The sequence below is a fragment of the Quercus robur genome, chromosome 11 (assembly GCF_932294415.1).
Source record: "Quercus robur chromosome 11, dhQueRobu3.1, whole genome shotgun sequence".
NCBI lineage: Eukaryota > Viridiplantae > Streptophyta > Magnoliopsida > Fagales > Fagaceae > Quercus > Quercus robur.
In genome coordinates this window covers 40797875-40817181 of record NC_065544.1, presented here as the reverse complement: position 1 = coordinate 40817181, position 19307 = coordinate 40797875, and the positions used below count along the sequence as shown (strand labels likewise).

Below are 19307 nucleotides of genomic sequence, written 5' to 3'. Positions count from 1 at the left end.
ATTTTATTGTAGTAGATATATTATTTTATTGTGATGTTTATATTATTTTATTATATTGAAAACTAAAATAGATCCACTGCTACTGAATGTTTGGTAAAATGAGTAGGTAAAATAGATAAAGTAGATTTTTGTGGTGCCAAATAGCTAAAAAAAATAGCTTCACGTTGTGGATGCTCTTGCTTTCTTAGAGCATCCACAGCAGTGGAGCTAAAAATTTAGCTTTTTAGCTCCACCAAAAGTTACTTTATCTATTTTACCTATATACATGCTGCAACAGTGAATCTATTTTAGCTTTTAACACAATAAAATAATATAAACATCATAATAAAATAATATATCCATTACAATAAAATAATATATCCACTACAATAAAATAATATATCCTATCCAATAAATAACAATCACAACCACCTTCAACTGCCACCGCCGTCGCCGCCACAGCAAAAAAATAACACCATTTGCCCAAAACAACATAGCGACAACACCATTTTTCACCACAAAATAACACTAAACCCAGAAAATTAAGCCAAAACAACAAACACCCAAATGAAAAAATTCACTACAAAAGAAAAGAAAGCATTGACCTGAAGTGGATCGGCTGGGACGGCGTCGGCTGGGATGGCGTGGGACACCGACGGCGTGGGCTGGGACAGCTAGGACAGCGATGGCGTGGGTTGGGAGATGAGAGAGATGAGAGCTTGACAGATGAGAGAGATGAGAGCTTGATGAGAGAACTGATGAGAGCTTGATGAAAGAACTGAGCTTGAGAGTGATGATGAGACTGAGCACGGTGAGATAGAATAAAAGAAATGAAAAAAAATAAAGTAAGTTGCATTATTTTAATCGGAGGTTGAATAATTTTTTTTTTTTAGATGTCTGCTACAGTGCACATCTATAGATAAATGTACATTGCAACAAATCAGCAAAAAATTATAACTTTGCCTCCACTACTGCAAGGTTTTTTTAATATATTGGTGAAGCTAAAATAGCATTATAGTTTTTTAGTTTCACTACTGCAAGTGCTCTTAAGAGTGTTACACAATGCCATACACATTCCACTTGGAAAGTGGAAAAGCATAAAATTACAAATTTGAGGTACATATACATCACTAGAAAAGGTGATACACAGGACAGAAACAAGAGGAACAGTTTCACATTGACATGTACAAATTTCAATCCATACAATCCTCCATTATCATCATAATTTTCATATGAATTACAAATTTCCATGAAAATGTTGGTTAGAACATATGAATAACAAAACTCTAATTCATGTGTTCATGTGACAAAGATGATTATCATCATAATTTTCATAAATCACATATGAACATCTTAAAATAATGCACTGCTTATTCATTTATCCCTTCTAGTTTTACTATTCCTAAAATCTCATGTGTGCAAGCTAAGCCTTATCGCTAACTCTTTGGCTTTTAATCAAGCTTCTTGTGCATGGTTCAACCGTTATTAATAAGTGTATTTTTTTTTTTTGAGAGAGAGTTTCAACCTATGGCGTCCGCTCCTAGTGAGCACTCTTTATCATTAAACTAAGACACCAATCGGTTTTTGGTGTAGACGGGGATTGAACCCGATATCTCTTATTCAACCATTAGAGACTTTACCAGTTGAGCTAACTGGAACCCACATTACTTTGAAAAATATACGTTACAATTTATAAATAAATGCTCGTGGGGTTGTGGGAGGCAAGAGAGAGTTTTACACACGTACACTTAGATTAGACTATAATAAAAAATTTTATCCTATATAAAAAATATTTATTAAATTTTAACTTAATATTGTTCTTAATAATATCAACTCAATTATGAGTATTTATCACTCATATTTAAGTACTTCTACTTTCTAAAAAAAAAAAAAAAAAGTACTTCTAGAGAATATTCTATCTATCTAAAAAAAGAAAATAAAATGACGTGCTCAAAGATAATACGGGACAAAAGATGGAAATGCCTCTGACCCATACAAGAATCCGTACAAGATTTTGGCTCAAAAATTAAATGCCTCTAATACAGAACTATATATTGGGTATGTTTTTAGAGGACTTCTAGTGCCACTTAAAGTGACACAACAAATGCCACAATTTACCTATGTGGCGAGTTATGGTTGATAGAGGTATATTTCCACATAGATCCATCACCACCTTTTTACCAACCACAACTCATCACATGGACGAGTTGTGGTATTTGTTGTGCCACTTTATGTGGCACAAAACTTATTCATTTTTTTAATTGTTTTAATTAGATTCTTTTCCCAAAATTTAATATTTTTTCCTACATAAACTAATTTGAAATTAATGAAATAAACTTGTATAAAAAATATTTATTAAATTTTAACTTAATATTGTTCTTAATAATATCAACTCAATTATGGGTATTTATCACTCATGTTTAAGTACTTCTACTTTCTCAAAAAAAAAAAAAAAAAAAAAGTACTTCTAGAGAATATTCTATCTCTCTAAAAAAAGAAAATAAAATGACGTGCTCAAAGATAATATGGGACAAAAGATGGAAATGCCTCTGACCCATACAAGAATCCGTACAAGATTTTGGCTCAAAAATTAAATGCCTCTTATCCAAAGAGCTATATTGGGTATGTTTTTAGAGTGTTTCTAGTGCCACTTAAAAGTGGCACAACAAATGTCAGAACTCGTCCATATAACGAGTTGTGATTAGTGGAAAAATGTCCCCACATAGGTCTATTATCACTTCTTTATCAATTACAACTCACCACATGGACAAATTGTGACATTTATTATGCCACTTTATATGGCACAAGACTTATTCATGTTTTTAATTGTTTTAATTAGATTCTTTTCCCAAAATATAATATTTTTTCCTACATAAACTAATTCGAAATTAATGAAACTTGGGCTGGTGAGAGTATTAAAATTTGTGCAACTGATTATTATTATTATTATTATTATTATTATTTTGAGTAACAACTAATTGATTAAAGTTGGCTGTTGAACTTGCACAGTTGCACATATTCGTAGTTATTTCGAATGTTTTTTTTTTTTTTTGAGAAACCAAGTTATTTCGAATGTTAAATTAGATGCAAGAGTCATTTTCACCATTTATGACCACAACACAACTATTTTACTCCAGCGGCTTGGCTTGTTAAAATGATTTCGACTGTTCACTGTAATAACACTTGCATCAATCAATGTAAAATGTAAAATTTTGATCAATCAACCAAAAATAATTACCCATATCAGTTTTTTTTTTTTTTTTTTAAATTATGAATATCCATATAAATTTACATAACTATTGTTTATGGGTAGAAGTATATTTTACTGACTTCTTAATTCACTTGGTTGGTGTGTATGCATGTGTGAATGATGTAGAAGTTAAAAAAAAGTGACTATGAGAATGAAAAATAAATATTTTATTAAAATAATTTTTAGAATAAATAATTTGGAATTTTTGAAAAGTGGTTATGTAAATAGAAAATTTAAATTTTTATGCTAAAAATAAATAAGAATTTATGCATGAATTGATTCGAATGTTTTTAAAACCACAAATTTATAGGGGTAATATTTTAAAACCATGCATAGATTTACAAAAGAGTTCCTATCAAGAAATGGGTAAAGACATGCATCATTCATAACTCATAAGCTTGTGGTATTGTGATATTTATCTTGTGATATTTATCATAAATTATTATAGTTTTTAACAAAATCATAATAAATTATTATTAATTATTGAGTTTCTGATTTAGATGTACTATACTATTTTTGGTTATAATTCTCTTTCCAAGTTAGTATAATTTAGTTTTTCTAACTTATTTGAATATAAAAAATAAAGAGCTGGTGACAAACCACCATATGTTTATAGTGTTAAATTGTATGTTCAAACAAAGATGATATATTGATCATTGAACTTAATGCGAAGTTGGTTGTGGATCTTCTAAAGAAGCATGAAGGCCACTCACATAGTATATTAGTGATTGCAAGATCGGCCTAAGGAAAATACCAATGGTTCAAAACTTCAAATCAAGCATTGCTACTGGGAGCTTTGCTTCCCCAGGATTTTGTTGTTTCCTTAGAACCCCGGGGAGATGTTTCGTAATTACTTAGTTTAGACTCTACCAAAGTGTTCTCAAATCGTTTACACTTTCTTCTGCTCTTTAATTTTTAATGAAAGTCTTGTTCATCTTACCCAAAAAAAAGAAAAAAAAATTGATATATCATGTTTGAAGTGTATGCACTTATGACACATCCTTGAAATTGAAAAAACATGGACCAAGTTGTGAAAAATTAGTGTATTATATTATTATCAAGGTTATTCTAGGGAATGACGACTTTTTTAAAGAATAGTGAATAGTGACTTGAAGTAAGATTTTCACCACTTCCCTTTTACTATATAGCCCCCTGCTTCATCTGAACCCAGCAAAACCTCCCAAAGGATCACAACCACTTATTCCAATCTTCATCCACATCTCCACTTCTATAAATTCTAACATAACATCCTCTCCCATCTTCTTACTATAACATTTCTTCTTCACCATTCTCTCAAATACGAATCTAACCCATCTTACAAGCAGGGTCTTAATTTAAATGTCCTGGTTGTAATATCCTAGCACTTATTTTTTGTTACATTACATACTAAATTATTACATTAGTTCACACCATTACTAATTACCGTCTAATTGTTCTATCATCATTGAACCACTCTACTCAAACATGAAGGCACTTGGAACCTTATTCTGTAAGTTTAGAAGGTAGCGTTGGTTGATGGTGACACAGATACAGATAATTCTAGATTAAAGCAAATAAAATTTCATTAACATGTGATTTTTCTTTTTTGATACATTGATAATTAGGCGGTGGAGGGATGTGAATCCTAAATGCCTTTTTATAAATAGCAAGAGTTGCTAGCAAGTGGAGCTACTAGCCTACAAGGGTCTTGGCTTGATATGTGATACTGTTGGGTAGTTGGGTTTGGAGTTATTTAAAATTTGTTAAACAATGTTTTGTGCCATTCTTTCCTCAAAAAAAAAATAAATAAATAAATAAAATTGTGCCATTAAAAGATTTAAAAATGGATTTAGATTAATTAGCAATAGAAAAAGGGAACATGTTTAATTTTATTTGTTAAAAATGAAAGGCAAGTAGTAAGCTAAGAGAAAATACTTTCCTTTTTTATTAATTGTTTACTGCTTTTATTTGCTTTTCTCATGAGTTTTAAATGCCTTTCTCATGAGTTTCATCCCAACATGTTTAATGTCCACAATTTTTTTTTTTTTTTTTTCACTTTCCTACTTGTTTTATTTTTCAAATTAAATTTTGCTTTCTAAATGTCTGTTTGCTTAATATTTCATGAGGCTTTCATTATATTCTTCTACTTTGCCGAGAAATGATACCCAAAAAATTCTGTTTGGGTGCTAAAAGAACATTAAGAAAGGGGATAAGGCTTTTGTTTATGTTGTCTGTGTGTATATGTGCATTCATATACTGGCATGTGTGATTTGGATTTCCTCTAATATTCCGTATTTTTTAATATGTTTTTGCAAATATATATATATATATATATATATTTGGAGATTTTTTGAATCACCCTTGGACGTGTAAAAAATACAAATGCTATTCGCCGGTAATCTCTGGGATGGTATTTTTTATTTTATTTTATTTTATTACTTGCTATATATTTAAAAATTTTAAATTAGTGACAAATACTTGTTTTGTGTTCGTTCTTTTACTCTTTAAATATTTACATTTGCAATTTTTTTTTAATGTTGATGTTTTTATTTGATAATTTCATGTCATGAATAAGGAGTTCCTACAACTGGTTGAATCCTAAATTTAATAATGGGAGAAAGGTATTTCTTAATATTGGTAAATTGATTTGTGGGATACATATTAAAATATGGCCGTGTGTGGGGATATTTTGACAACTTTTTCAATTTTTTATAAAAATTTTCTAAATTGAATGATTCATGTATGCCTTGAGAACATACATTAATCAGACCCTTATATATATTATTTTGTACTGTATATATATTGCAATTTGCAACTCCTTTTCTTGTTAAAACTTGTGCAGCATTTCTTAAAATATATTATTTAAAGAGATATTTAAAAATAGCCAATTTAATGAAATTGGTATATACTTTTCAGAAATTACAGCTCTTGTATGCGGAAGATTGGGATTGAGTTTCTGTCATTTTGATGCAAAGTCTATTAAGTTTGGAAAAATTAGATATTAGTTATGGTGAAGGATTGCAATAAGTGTTTTAATCTCAAAGGGCTATTTAATAGAGTACAACAAAATGTGTTGCTATCAAGTTTGAGTGAGATCAACTTGTACAGTCAACTTGAACTAAAGTGCATATGGAAGGGTACAGCGGAACATCTAAATCTTAAGAATCTTGAGAGTTTAGGAGTTTTTGGGCGTATGAAATTGATAACTCTTTTGACAGCCACATTTTTTTTGGAGCTTACACAATTTGAAATTTATTAGAATAGAAGACTGCAATGAATTGGAGCATTTGATTGTTAAAGATGAAAAAGATTGGAATGTCCAATCTCCATGCTTTGCTAAATTGGAAATAGTAATGGTTAAGAGGCTGCTAGAAATTACAACCTCTCTTTCCCATGGCCATTTATTCTTTTTCAAGACTACATTCTCTCACTGTAACAGGAGCCTCTGAACTAGTAGAAATATTTGCACATAATATTTGCACATGAAGAATTATTTATAGTTGTTTTGTATTTTATTTTATTTTATTTTTATTACAGTGATCAAACAATGCCTATAGAGATATAATAGTAAACTCTCTTATTAGAAGATACAAATTTTAAACTCTAAATTTTGCTTTTAGAATCTAGCTGATTAAACAGTTTTGTTACTAATATATTTTGTTTCTCATTTAAAGTGATAAAGAGAGAATTAGGGTTTGTTTAGTCAGAAAGTTAAAACAATGTTACAAAAAAAAAGTTCGGTAGGAAAGTTTAACAAAGAGTGTTTGAGTTATTGTTCTCAATTTAGAGTATTTAAACATTGTATTTTGGAAACATTTCAAGAACAGTTTTCAGTAATAGTTTTGGGTGGCATTATTGTAATTGTTTTGAAATTTGTGGGACCTATATGATGTTGACAAGACACAAAATACTTTTTTTTCTTTCTTGAAAACACATAATACTACTAAACGCTCAACTCAATTGTATTTTTTTACTTTTGAAATATGCTATTAGAAACATGATATGGAAAACACAGGCAAATTTTTCAAAAAAATACATGATCTTACAAAAGCTCAAAAGACAAAAGTAAAATTTTCATGTAAAGAAAATATATAATCGAAGTAAAAATATCATACACAGCTCAGCCAAAACACAAACTGCCACCTAACTTGGACAATCAAAATACTTCCAAGGACATAGTAACCATAGTAAATGGAGAAAGATATCAAAGTCATCTCAGTCATTAAATCACACAGCGCTTACAAAGTCATTTCATCAAACACTTTATTTGCATTTTCAATTAGTCCAACATTGAACTCTAAAAACATTTTAAAAAATCCAACAAAAAAATTAAAAATCTCAACAGCATTGCCATTCCCAAGTCCCAGCTTTACCAATAGATACAGACCCACGTAGACAAATCCAAACGAAACCCACACAACCCAAATATAAACCCAAAAAAAAAAAAAAAATGGAGACTAAGCCACAAACTTAAAAGAGACAAACTTCAATGCCAATGTGGTTTCGGCTTAAGCGTTATTGCAGCTTGAGGAAGGATGGAGAAGAAGTGATTTGTGGGAAGATTTGGCAAAATTTTCAAATCAACGGATTTGTAGGTCTTAAACAAAGTCCAAATCCAAATCCAAATACATAGCCAAATTCGGGCATCTAAACAGACCACAAGAGTTTTTACATATGGGGGTGTTGGCTTTTTAGTTGGGGGTTAAATGCAACTGCAAGTATGACCCATTTCCTTGCTGAGTAATTTTGCTAATCTAGTTGATCTTGAATCAATAGAGGTGGTGTTAGACACGCATGCATTTCTCACTTGAGCTCGACTGCTCGAGAAATATATTAAACCAATCTCCTACTGCTTACAGATTATAGCGCTTATTTTCCAGACAAAATAAACCAAACAAAAACAAATTCGTCTAACAAATCCTAAGAACTGGCATATATTGACATATTACTTTTAAGTGTTACACGGTGCCATTCACATTCCACTTGGAAAGTGGAAAAGCATAAAATTACAAATTTGAGGTACATATACATCACTAGAAAAAGTGATACACAGAACAGAAACAAGAGGAACAGTTTCACATTGACATGTACAAATTTCAATCCATAGAATCCTCCATTGCAAAGTTGTAAAAGTTTTTCCTCTAATCTTTCACACCCGCATAAAACAAAACCCAGTAGATGAATATTAACTTCATTAAGGAAATGGGCCTTCCCAGCTCACCTGCCTCAACCACGGCAGAAAATCGAACCCATTACATTGCATAGACTATCTCTCCACTGCTATCAACGTCAAGGTCAGGATCAGTCTCCAGATCCTCCTCCATGTCATCATCAATGTCCAAGCTGCCAGTCAGATACTGGTTGAGACTGGGGGTCCCAGCAGCAGGAATGGTAGCCTCAGCGATTATCTGCATGATTTCATCAATGCTTTGCATGGGTTGATCAGGCTCTTCAAACTGATTATTCATTGTCTTTTCATCCATGAGATCTGTCGGAAGGTTCTTTAAAAACCACTCATGGTTCCTTATCTCAGGAATACTTATCCTCTGTTCCCAAGTGAATTCATGGGAACTCAAATTAGAAAGTCAATCAGGGACAGCATGGTACAGAATATAAAGCACAGAGATTAACAAAGCTGAAAGAAATATAGTTATTATATAGAAAAGCAGCCTATACTTGAAATATGATAATATGGATAAGTATTGCAATTAAATAAAGAATCAGAAGCATAAGTATAACTACAGTTAGTTACTCTAGAATTAAGAGCATCTGTGATGGCCCAACTCCCACAATCATGCATGATGTAACTTCTTCAATGATTGATGATCCCATGTCAGGGGGGTAGCGAACATTTAGAATTACCACAATTTTTTCTACCCTATAACAATAATAAATTCTTCTTGTTAAATCATAAACTTATTAGTAATTGAAGCATGGGGAGAGAAATGAAGAAGAAGCAAGAGAGGAAGGGGTCAAAAATCCTAGTGGGTGGAGATAAATGCATCCTTTAAAAGTGAGAAATAATATCACTTTTGAATAAAAAAATCAACTTTTATAAATGCTTAAAACATTGTGGTAACGCTGCTAACTTCACATTGTATTATTTACTGCATTAACTCTACACAAACAGGTGGGAGAACCAGTTGGGCCTATGGCCTATGAAATGATTGGTAGCCACTCTGCATCTTTTAAATTCTTCAGTGTGAAGGCAGAATTAGGTGTGTGTTTTGTATACATGCTTATGCATGCTAATTTTATTGAAGATCTTCACTTTGAACCTATTTAATGTTCAACAAACATACCAAGGGAGAGGACAAGCAAGAAATAAACACACTATAACTTTTCTTGAATTATATACTAACAACTAAATCTAATATCAAATGACATAAATGTGTAACAATGCCAGAAGGAAAGGACTAGTAGCAATTGTACCGCAGAAAGTAACATATATAATTTCTCATGTACTTAGTGCACAGACCTTTGCAGGGTCAGCTACAAATATCCTTGAGATCAAATGGCGGCACTCAGGAGAGATATGAACATAGTCGGGGATTGAGTACTGGACTTTCAAAATGCGCTGCAAAGACATCCAATTATTTTAGTAAAGCATTTCAGTGGACCTAATACAATCACTGATGAAAAGGCTCGATAAATTACATGAATAGTCTTTCGGAAGTTTTTAGGCTCCTCAGGGTCCTCGAAAGGGTATGCACCCACCAACATGACATATAAGGTTACCCCACAAGACCACACATCTGCAATCTGAATTTAATGAAGCAAGATATTAGTACAATATATTAAACTGTTATTTTGAATGCAAGAGAGAGCAAGGTAAAATAGATATACTTCATCCATTAATTATGTACTATTACATGATATTTATCCCGTTATTTTGTTAGGAAGACAATCACAACATCACATTAGTGTCCGTTTGGGTATTGCTTAAATTTTTTTTTTTTGCTTTTTTATTTATTGTCTCATATTTTTTGCAAATAATCTAACTTCTAGCTTTTTCGAAATAAATTAGCTTTCAATTTTTTGTATCACATTTAACACAAAAGTTACCAACAACCATATCTTTTGATAAAGTAAACACTGTACAAATAAGGTACTGGAAATAAGCAAAAGTCAAACACACTATTAAATTAATCAATTCATCACTGACATTTTCAGAAGAAAATATGCCAAAGGGTATTTCTACGGTTGAAGGTTCTTTGTCAGCAGCCCTATTGTCCACCTCCCCTGCTACATAAACTTTAAAACTTGTCTCAATTGTCAAATTTTAATAGATCAAATATAAAACTTCTCTCATGCATCAAATTTTGGTGACACATTACTTTACCAGTGTACTTCAACCAGTCCATTGGCCCCCCACCCCATGTCTTCTGGAGACAGCATATATTGAGTGCAAATGAAATGACAATGAATACAATTTTAAAGCAAAAATATTGGTTTCGTTTTTGTCCAGGTTTTTTGTTTATGAGTGTTTGTGCGTGTTTCTGCAATGATGATAAGTACTACCTCTTATGATGAGAATATAAACAATTTGGAATTACTTTCCCGTAGTCATATCTACATTGGGCAGTGTAAACAATTGAACTTTAGAAAGCCTGGTAAACTGCTGACTTAACAATCAAAAACCCTTTTTTTTTTCTTTTTCAAACAAAAAAAGTAGCCAATTGCCAAAACAAAGGCCACTTCATCTGACCATTGGAGCTAGTCACCCATAGTCATGGCTTTGAAATTTTCCAAGGTGAACCTAGTTGTAATTTTCATAATTGCAACTGCAGTTGTTAAGGCCTTCAGTGTTAAAGTTTGATCCTATCATTCATGAAAATTATTATAATGTGGTTAAAGTAACTCAAAACTTTGAATTTTATAGCACTGAAGACTAAGATACAAACAGATTAACCTTATGTTATTGTTGTAACATGATGCCAAGGCATATGGTTGCAGAATGACAATGCAAATTTGGATAAGCCGTGATAATCAAGTTATAAATGAGTACATTCAGAAAGAACTAGAATACGTGACAAACAATATAATGATGAAACATTGAATGAGATTCAACATTTTAAATAGAACAATTCATGTCAATGAGAAATAATATTACCTTGCCGTCATATTCTTTCTTAAGTAACACTTCAGGAGCAATATATGCAGGGGTGCCAACTGTTGATTTTGGTTGTGAATGCAGCACTGAGGACTAAGAAAAGAAGACAAAAATAAAAAAATGCATATTTGACAACCAATGATGCAACAAACAAAAAAAAAGGTATGGCACATTCGAAGAGAAACCAATTGCTATACATCAAACCACCATATTGTTCAGTGGTGGCAAATATATCTTAATGAAATCACTACTCACTAGCAGGAAAATACCACAGGAAATGTATCAATACCAGCCTATGGTGTGCTTCTGTAAGTTTCAAATGCAAGATGTCACACCAGAGATGTACAAATAAAGGCAACAACAAGAAAAGAAAATTAGTACCTTGGAGTACCCAAAATCACAAATCTTTAAACGAGGAGCCGGACTTCCATCCAATAATGTATTCTCTAATTTCAAGTCACGATGGCATACTTGCTTTATAAGAGATGCAGAGAAAGGAATCCAAATTAGACACAGTAGTATTATTTAAGACTGCATTATAAATAGAAAACTTAATTCACATACCATGGCATGACAATAGCTAACTCCTGATATAAGTTGCTGGAAGAAGAAGCGTGCCTGCAACCCAGGACATAATACGTTTTAAAAAATAAACCGAGGTGCGTTCAGAAACAAAATCAACATGCCAGATAAGAACCTCATCCTCACTAAATCGCCCAGCATTGCATATCCGTTCAAAGAGCTCTCCTCCGGACGCATATTCCATCACAATAGCAAGATGGGTTGGTGTTAATATGACCTATAATTGCACCATCATAATGTTACTAACTTTCAGAATACTCCCTGGGGAGAACAGATGATAATATAGTGGATTTGAACAGACCTCTTTGAATCTGACAATGTTGGGATGCCTTAATGACCTGTGGTTTATAATTTCCCTTTGTACATTCTCATCTATCTGTTAACACAATATAAAAGCTAGTTCATAAATATTATAAATTTATGTGAGGCTACACCAATGAGCTATAGCTCAACTGGCATTTCCTCCTCCTACAGTAATGGGATGAAGGGCGATGTCATGTGTTCAAAATCCACGGTGTATATGTAACTCACCAACCAAAAAAATAAAAACTTTATGCTAGGTGACTAGCATACAACTTGAACAACACTGTCTAAGGAGGTTTGCATAATTGATGAAACTCAAACAAAAAAATAATTTACTAATATCGTCTAAATTCCTTAATGTGCTATATTAATAACAGTTTCTAGTATTCCGGTATTAAACAACCAATGCGAAAATATAGATGTTACCAATATATGCATATTTTTATTTAGTCCAACTCTTAAAAGTGTGAAAATTCAATCCCGAATTAGAGACCACAAAAGAACCAGCATGCATGGATGTAGCAGGGAGACATGAAACTAAAATCTTAAAATTTAAATTTTACCAGTTCAGCTCTGAGAATACAGACAATATCCATAATCTAACACAATTACCGTCTTGTTGATGTGCATTTCACTAAATTTGATTAGCAAATTAACAAGAACTATACATCACTCAACAACCAAATGGAGTGCAGATGTTATATCGTCTTTAACTTGTCAAAGTACCATATTTTCTTCCCCTTCCCACAAAATCTTATTAACCAAAGAGACAATCAATTTCAACAAATTTACACATCGACCCTACGACTAAACTTCATAAAGAAAAGACTGCAAAATCTTCTAAAAAAATTCTGTTGATCCTTAAAAATCAAATATGCATAAAACTCAGCACAAACACCCAACAAGGTGAAATTTAAATAAAAACACATATTTGGGCATAATCCCGGGCAAATTTAACCCCCATACACACACACACACACACACACAACAATCCTCAAACAGCTAGCAATAGCAATAATTTTGATCCTAACTCCGTTCAAAATCACACAAGAGAATTAAGAAACACATTAATCCTCAAAAACCAACAAACCATTTTTATTCCACAAGAATGCAAACGGAAACAAAATTGAAATAATTCCAAATAAATTTAAGCAATATGAAGAATCCAAAAATTCACACAATATCCTCTAAAAGAAACGTGCTCAACTTCAACTACCATGGACAATAAACCAACTAATCAAAAACCCAATAAAGCACTCTCAACTTCTTCAAAACTCAAAATGAAATACACCAAATAATAACAAAGGACTCAAATTTCTCAATCCAATAATCAAACTGAGCTTAAATTCAAGCACCCATTCACGAAAAAGTTAAAAAAGAAAGTGAAATTTAGAGACTAACCTTCTCACCTCTCTCGATGTACTTGACTGCAACAAGCTCATCAGTCTGCTTGTCTCTCATAAGCCTTGCCACTCCGAAATTTCCTGACCCAATATCTCTTACCAGCTCGTACCTGTCACTATCGTGCATGATCGGCAAGTCCATTCCTGGCCCCACTGTGACTGCTGTCCGATCCATGTCTCTCAAACTATGAAACAACAAGGACTTAAAAAGAAGCTGAAGCTGAAACTGAAGCTATAAAAATCTCTCACATTACTATCATTTTTGTTGTGACAATAACAAAGGTTGAGACTTGAGAGCAAAGTTCAAAGGACCCAGAAATCTAAGATGAAAGAGAGAGAGAGATAGAGCGGTGGTGGAGGTGATGAGGTGGAGGGAAGTGGGTGGTGGGTGAAGAAGAAAGAGACTGCAAAAGATGGGTATGGAAGTGTTGGAGCTCGTGAAGATTTCAACCACTTCTCTTTCTCTCAACACTTGGCGTGAGAGTACTGATGAGAGAGTTTTCACTTCCTGAGATTTTTGTTGCAGAAAGACATATACACAGAGCTCATCAGCTCGTGAACTCATCCACCTTTTTTTCTGTGAGTGAGTGAGTGAGCGTGCGTGCGTGCTTTGTGTTTTGTGTCTGTCCCTCTAAGACACAAAAAAGCTATACTCTACTACACGCTTTCTCTATCTATTTCTATCAGTGGATTTATCCAAAAGGAAAGCAAAGGAAGAAGGTAAAGAGATATTTTTTTTATCTCGGTGGACAATGATGGAGTAGGAGTAGGAGTATTCTTGTTTACTTAATTATTTCACTAAGCCATTGCCCAATGCTACTATTTTATTGTCTTAAAGGTTGATTCTAGTTAGCTTAGTGCGTAAAATTTCTTAGATTTGGCTTTCAATTTAGTTGATGTCTTAATCTAATAATTAGAAACAATCATTATAGAACTGACGTTATAAAGTTAAAAATTATCATGTTTTTTAAAATTAAAAGGTTTTTTTTTAGAGAAAATTAAAATTTTCTACCCTAAACTATATTCTAAATTATATTTTGTACTCTAAACTTTTAGAATGCATGTTTTGCACTCTAAACTATGACTTTTGTTACATTTTGCACTCCGACGTTAAGTTTGCTGTTAACTTGGATGGAAATATAAAGTTTATAGTACAAAGTGTAATTAAGAGTATAGTTTAGGATGATAAAATATAATTTATTCTCTGTTTTTAATGGATTGAAAAGATGGGCAATTATGTCATTTTACATGATGTCATACTTTTTCATTCAAGTTATCGACAAACTTAACATCGGGGTGTAAAGTGTAACAAGAGTTATAGTTTAAGGTGCAAAATATGCATTCGAAAAGTTTAGGATGCAAAGTGTAATCTAAGGTATAGTTTAAGGTGATAAAGTATAATTTTATTTTATTTTATTTTTTATTTTTAATGTAGTTGACTTGGATGCTCATGCTCTGTGCGCTAAATCTGATCTGACGGTAACATGTAACATGTAGCTAGAAGTAAACCCATGTTTAATGAATTAATTTTTTGTTTTTAATTTTTAATTTTTTAACAAGCGGAGGAAGAGGAATTTGAACTCATGTTCTTTTTAATTGGATGACTAGACAATATAATTGAATACAAGGTTCTAAAATTGTCTTAGTTTTTAAATCAAATAAATAACTATATTTTTATTCTATTAAAAAACGATTTTTTATGCAAAATTTTTAATTGAATAGACCAAAATATATTAGATGTGCTTTTGTTGATTTTTTAAACTCAATCAAATACGGTGGATGGGAAAATTAGCATTGATTTTTGGGTACAAGTCATGAGGTGGGTTTTGAACTTTTGATCGTAGTCTTTGAAAATGAGGATTGTATGTATTAGAAGTTAAGAACACAAAATTTTATATTCTTTTCATTTTTTTGGCAATGGGTAACTTGACTCAACATTATTCTAAAACAAAATGGTGTTAATGATAAATTCATCACAATTTATTATCTTAATAAATTATGAATTTTGTTAACGGATTCCTTAAAATATTAGTTTATAAAATAATCTAAAAAATTTTATGAAAAAAGAAAAGGAAAACTGAATTTTTTTAAAATAATTTATATAGGAGTATTTTTTTTTATATAAAAATAATTGTGCATTATTGAAAAAAAGAGTGAAAGTGGTGGGAGCATCTTCAACAGATTCTCCAAATTTTTGTACTGTTTGGAGAATGAACAGTAGTTTTTACCTTTTAGCCATCTATTTTTTCAAATACACTTTCCAACAATTTTTTTTTTATCTATTCTCTATCTCATTTAAATATTATCTTTTCATTTTTTCCTTATTTTTTTTTAATATTTCTTTATTCTTCCTTTGTTCATTCCTAACTACTATATTTTTCAAATCCCCAACTGATATATTTTTTAAATTTCATCACATTTTCAAATTTTGCAGCAGAAAGAGAACAAGAGGAGAGAAATTTTTTTTTTTCTTTCAATTGTTTGATTTTGTTGGTTGACTTCAAGAATTTCATAGTGCTAGAATTTGAGAAGACAACAAGAAGAATCCAAGAAAAAATATAAAGGCAGGGCCTCCTTTCACTTGTCCTGTGAGAAGCAATGGAGAGAGAGCATGAGAGAAAAAGAAATCTAGAAAAAAGAGAAAGAATTGATATAATAATAGTTGGTATATTTTTTTAATCAAAAAAATCTAATTGCTAATGTAAAGTAGCCCATGAAGCTTAATGAGCTATTGTTCATGAGCAAAAAATAAATCATGATTTAGAGAATTCATTAGGGACCATTTTTTGGGTTTCATTCTCTATTATAGAGATTATTTTGCTTTTACTTAAGCTATTGGAGATGCTCAGATGAGCATCTCCAATAGCTCTGAGCATCTCCAATAGCTTAGGTAAAAACAAAATAATCTCTATAATAGAGAATGAGACCAAAAATATGGTCCCCAATGGATTCTCTAATTCATGATTTTTTTTTTGGGTTTATGAACAGTAGTTCATCAAATCTGATGGGCTACTGTATATTAGCAAAAAAATAAAACTAAATAAAAAATTAGTAAAGAAAGGAGTGGGGATGGGGTATAAGAATATGTGTGTTAAAAAATGAATAAATAATGAATGAAAAAATAATATTTAAATAAGATAGAGAATCTATTAGATGATGTATTAAAAAAATAGATAAATAAAAGATAAATATCACTATTCACTGTTCAAACCGTACAAAAATATAGAGAAACTGAACGACTTCGGATAAAGTTTCACAAGTCACGGGAGAACTTTTTATTTTGAATGACTGATCTGGTGTGTGTGGATAAGGTGGCAGGTGTGGAATCACAAGGTGATGGTTGGCTACTCGGGTTTGGTTGGGAAATTGAACACTTTGATTGGTCAGCTGAAAGGCGCATTTTATTTTAGCATTAAAAAACATGTATTATATTCCTTCTAATAAAATCTGTCTTAATAAAAGCCGCGCTTGTGTCTTAATAAAAACATGTACTATATTTCTAATTTTTTTTTAATAAAAGATACCATAATATCCTTTCAAAAAAAAAAAAATACCATAATATAATATTAAGCTAAATCTACCCTAATAAAAAGATTCTTGTTCATCTAGCTTTATTGTTAGTTTTGACCCCAAAAATATATATATATATATATTGATAGAACATGCTAAAAATTTGTCATATAATTTAAAATAAATTTAAAAAAATCTTTTATTGTTTATTTTTCACTAATATTTGTGGGTTTTTCTTTACTTTACATATGATGTCAATTAATAAGTGCATCACAATTCACAACAATACCACTAGTTTATATATATATATATATATATATATAGATGAGAGAGGAGTTTTTAGTATTTCTAGAAAGGTATTTAATTAATTTATAGTTGTTAGAGCATCCACATTCCATTAGTTAAACTTTAGCCCAATTTTGAAGTAAATACCCACATTTCTATTTTAGCTACCCATACATACACCCAACGTTCAATTTTTCATTTCCTATAACATTCACTTAAAATATTCATCAATTTTTTTTTTCTTTCTTGTAGAACAAAGAATGCAATTTTCAATAAATAAAAAAATGTAGAAAAATTTTTGGGAAACAATATACCAATACTCTCCAAAGTTGTTAAGCATTGTAACATTTTGCAAAAATTTGAAAAATGTTAGAGAGCCAGAGTGAGAAAACAAAGTTTCTCCTCAAACTTCTCATATATCTTTATATTGTGTGTGAATTTTGAAAAATCTAACCATTGGATTGCATGTTTTTATTATATCTTTCATACTTGAAAATTTTCAAAAAAATCAAAGATCAATTGCTATGCCATCAAAAAAATGTTAAAATTTCAAGTTTTTATGATCTAAAATTGTGTATAAAAAATAATTTTATTAATCAAATAGTAAATAACATCCAATTTGAACGAAATTTGATATGCATGTTAAGAACATAAGGAACATGAAATTCAATGGTAGGTTTTTCAAAATTCACATCCGAAAAACAAATATATTTTTGGAGAGAAACTTTTTTTAGCGTAAGACCTCTTTTTACAGTTATTGGCTACAATGCTCCTCAATTTGACTAAAAAAGTAGTTTTGAAATTTGCAAAGTGTTAATGCTCCTACACTTCTAAATTTAAAAAATGCGTCACAAAGCATAATAAGCTAGGATTATGCGTGTAAAATTGAAATTTTAAGTTTAAATCTCCAATTTATCCCCCCAAAAAAAAAAAAATAATAATTAAGGTGATATTGTGGTAACATGCGTGTTTTAGTCATCAAGAAGCCCAATGACATAACTGCATTCCAATGCTTGGAAAATCAGATCCCTTGTTAAACCCCCAAAATCATTAAACTATAATGAAATTGTTCTTAGATTAGATAAATATAACAAAGTATGCATAAATACATATTTATCAATTTTCTCCCAAAAGGAAAAAATGTTAGTAGAATTTGAATGAAATGAGTTTATACATACTATTTCAAAAGTTGAAGTTAGTCATTCTTTGTTATGTTTCTGATTTGTACTATTCCAACTGTTTCTAGTTAATGTTTAATGCTTTTCACAACAGGAAGGAAAAAGTAGGGGGTTTCAACTTTCAACTGAATTTGACAAACTTTAGAATGATATTGTCAGACATAATTCCCTTTAGCTTTGTGAAATGGGTTTGGGATTTAGCTAAGAAAATTGAGTCGCTTGTTGAATTGTCAAAAGAGTTGGTATTCCTAGTTGGAGCCCCCCCGGCGCTGATTTCGACCACACATAACATAACATAGCAGAAGAAACATAGAAGAAGAGTGATGAAGTATACTCAATGGTTATCAAAAAAAAAAAGTATACTCAATAATAATCAATATTGTATATTTTTAATCATGGTAGCTGGTATCTGATTGTACTTTGTAGCTTATCCAAAATAGTCAACACTCTGAAGTCATGTTTTGATTTTTTTTAATGTTAATAAAATTTTGTGTCCCCAGTAAGTTAGGTTGGCATTTCATTCATAATTTACTCTGATTTGTCTTTATGTTTTTGCTAAGGAATACTGTATTCTCCCTCAAATAATGAAATCTAAATTTTATATCCACTGAGTATCATTTAAATTTAGATAAAAAAATCTTTTTTTTTTATTTTCTTTTTTTATAAATACATTTAATCTATAGTATCTCTCTACGATGATTGCCTTTTATATATCATTAAGTTAA

The 19307-nt window shown here is 31.1% G+C and overlaps 1 protein-coding gene across 1 annotated transcript; it reads right to left on the bottom strand.

Annotated features, from left to right (window-relative positions):
• Positions 1–8117: 8117 nt before the first annotated feature.
• On the bottom strand, positions 8118–14302 carry LOC126705599 (serine/threonine-protein kinase SRK2E). Its single transcript, XM_050404683.1, has 9 exons — positions 13608–14302; positions 12205–12279; positions 12019–12120; positions 11886–11939; positions 11703–11795; positions 11322–11414; positions 9866–9970; positions 9687–9785; positions 8118–8754 (listed from the first exon to the last, which is right to left on the bottom strand). Exons 1-9 carry the CDS (start codon positions 13782–13784, stop codon positions 8461–8463), a joined length of 1092 nt encoding a protein of 363 aa, XP_050260640.1. The 5' UTR covers positions 13785–14302; the 3' UTR covers positions 8118–8460.
• Positions 14303–19307: the final 5005 nt, after the last annotated feature.

What these genes read in the sequence shown, in the direction of transcription:
- LOC126705599 (XM_050404683.1), bottom strand. Translation starts at nt 13,784, where the DNA reads ATGGATCGGACAGCAGTCACAGTGGGGCCAGGAATGGACTTGCCGATC. An exon ending in AGAAAGAATATGACGGCAAG is followed by an intron (nt 9,971 to 11,321) that starts GTAATATTATTT and finishes CATTAAATTCAG; the next exon opens with ATTGCAGATGTGTGGTCTTG. An exon ending in ACTTCCGAAAGACTATTCAT is followed by an intron (nt 9,786 to 9,865) that starts GTAATTTATCGA and finishes ATGTCTTTGCAG; the next exon opens with CGCATTTTGAAAGTCCAGTA.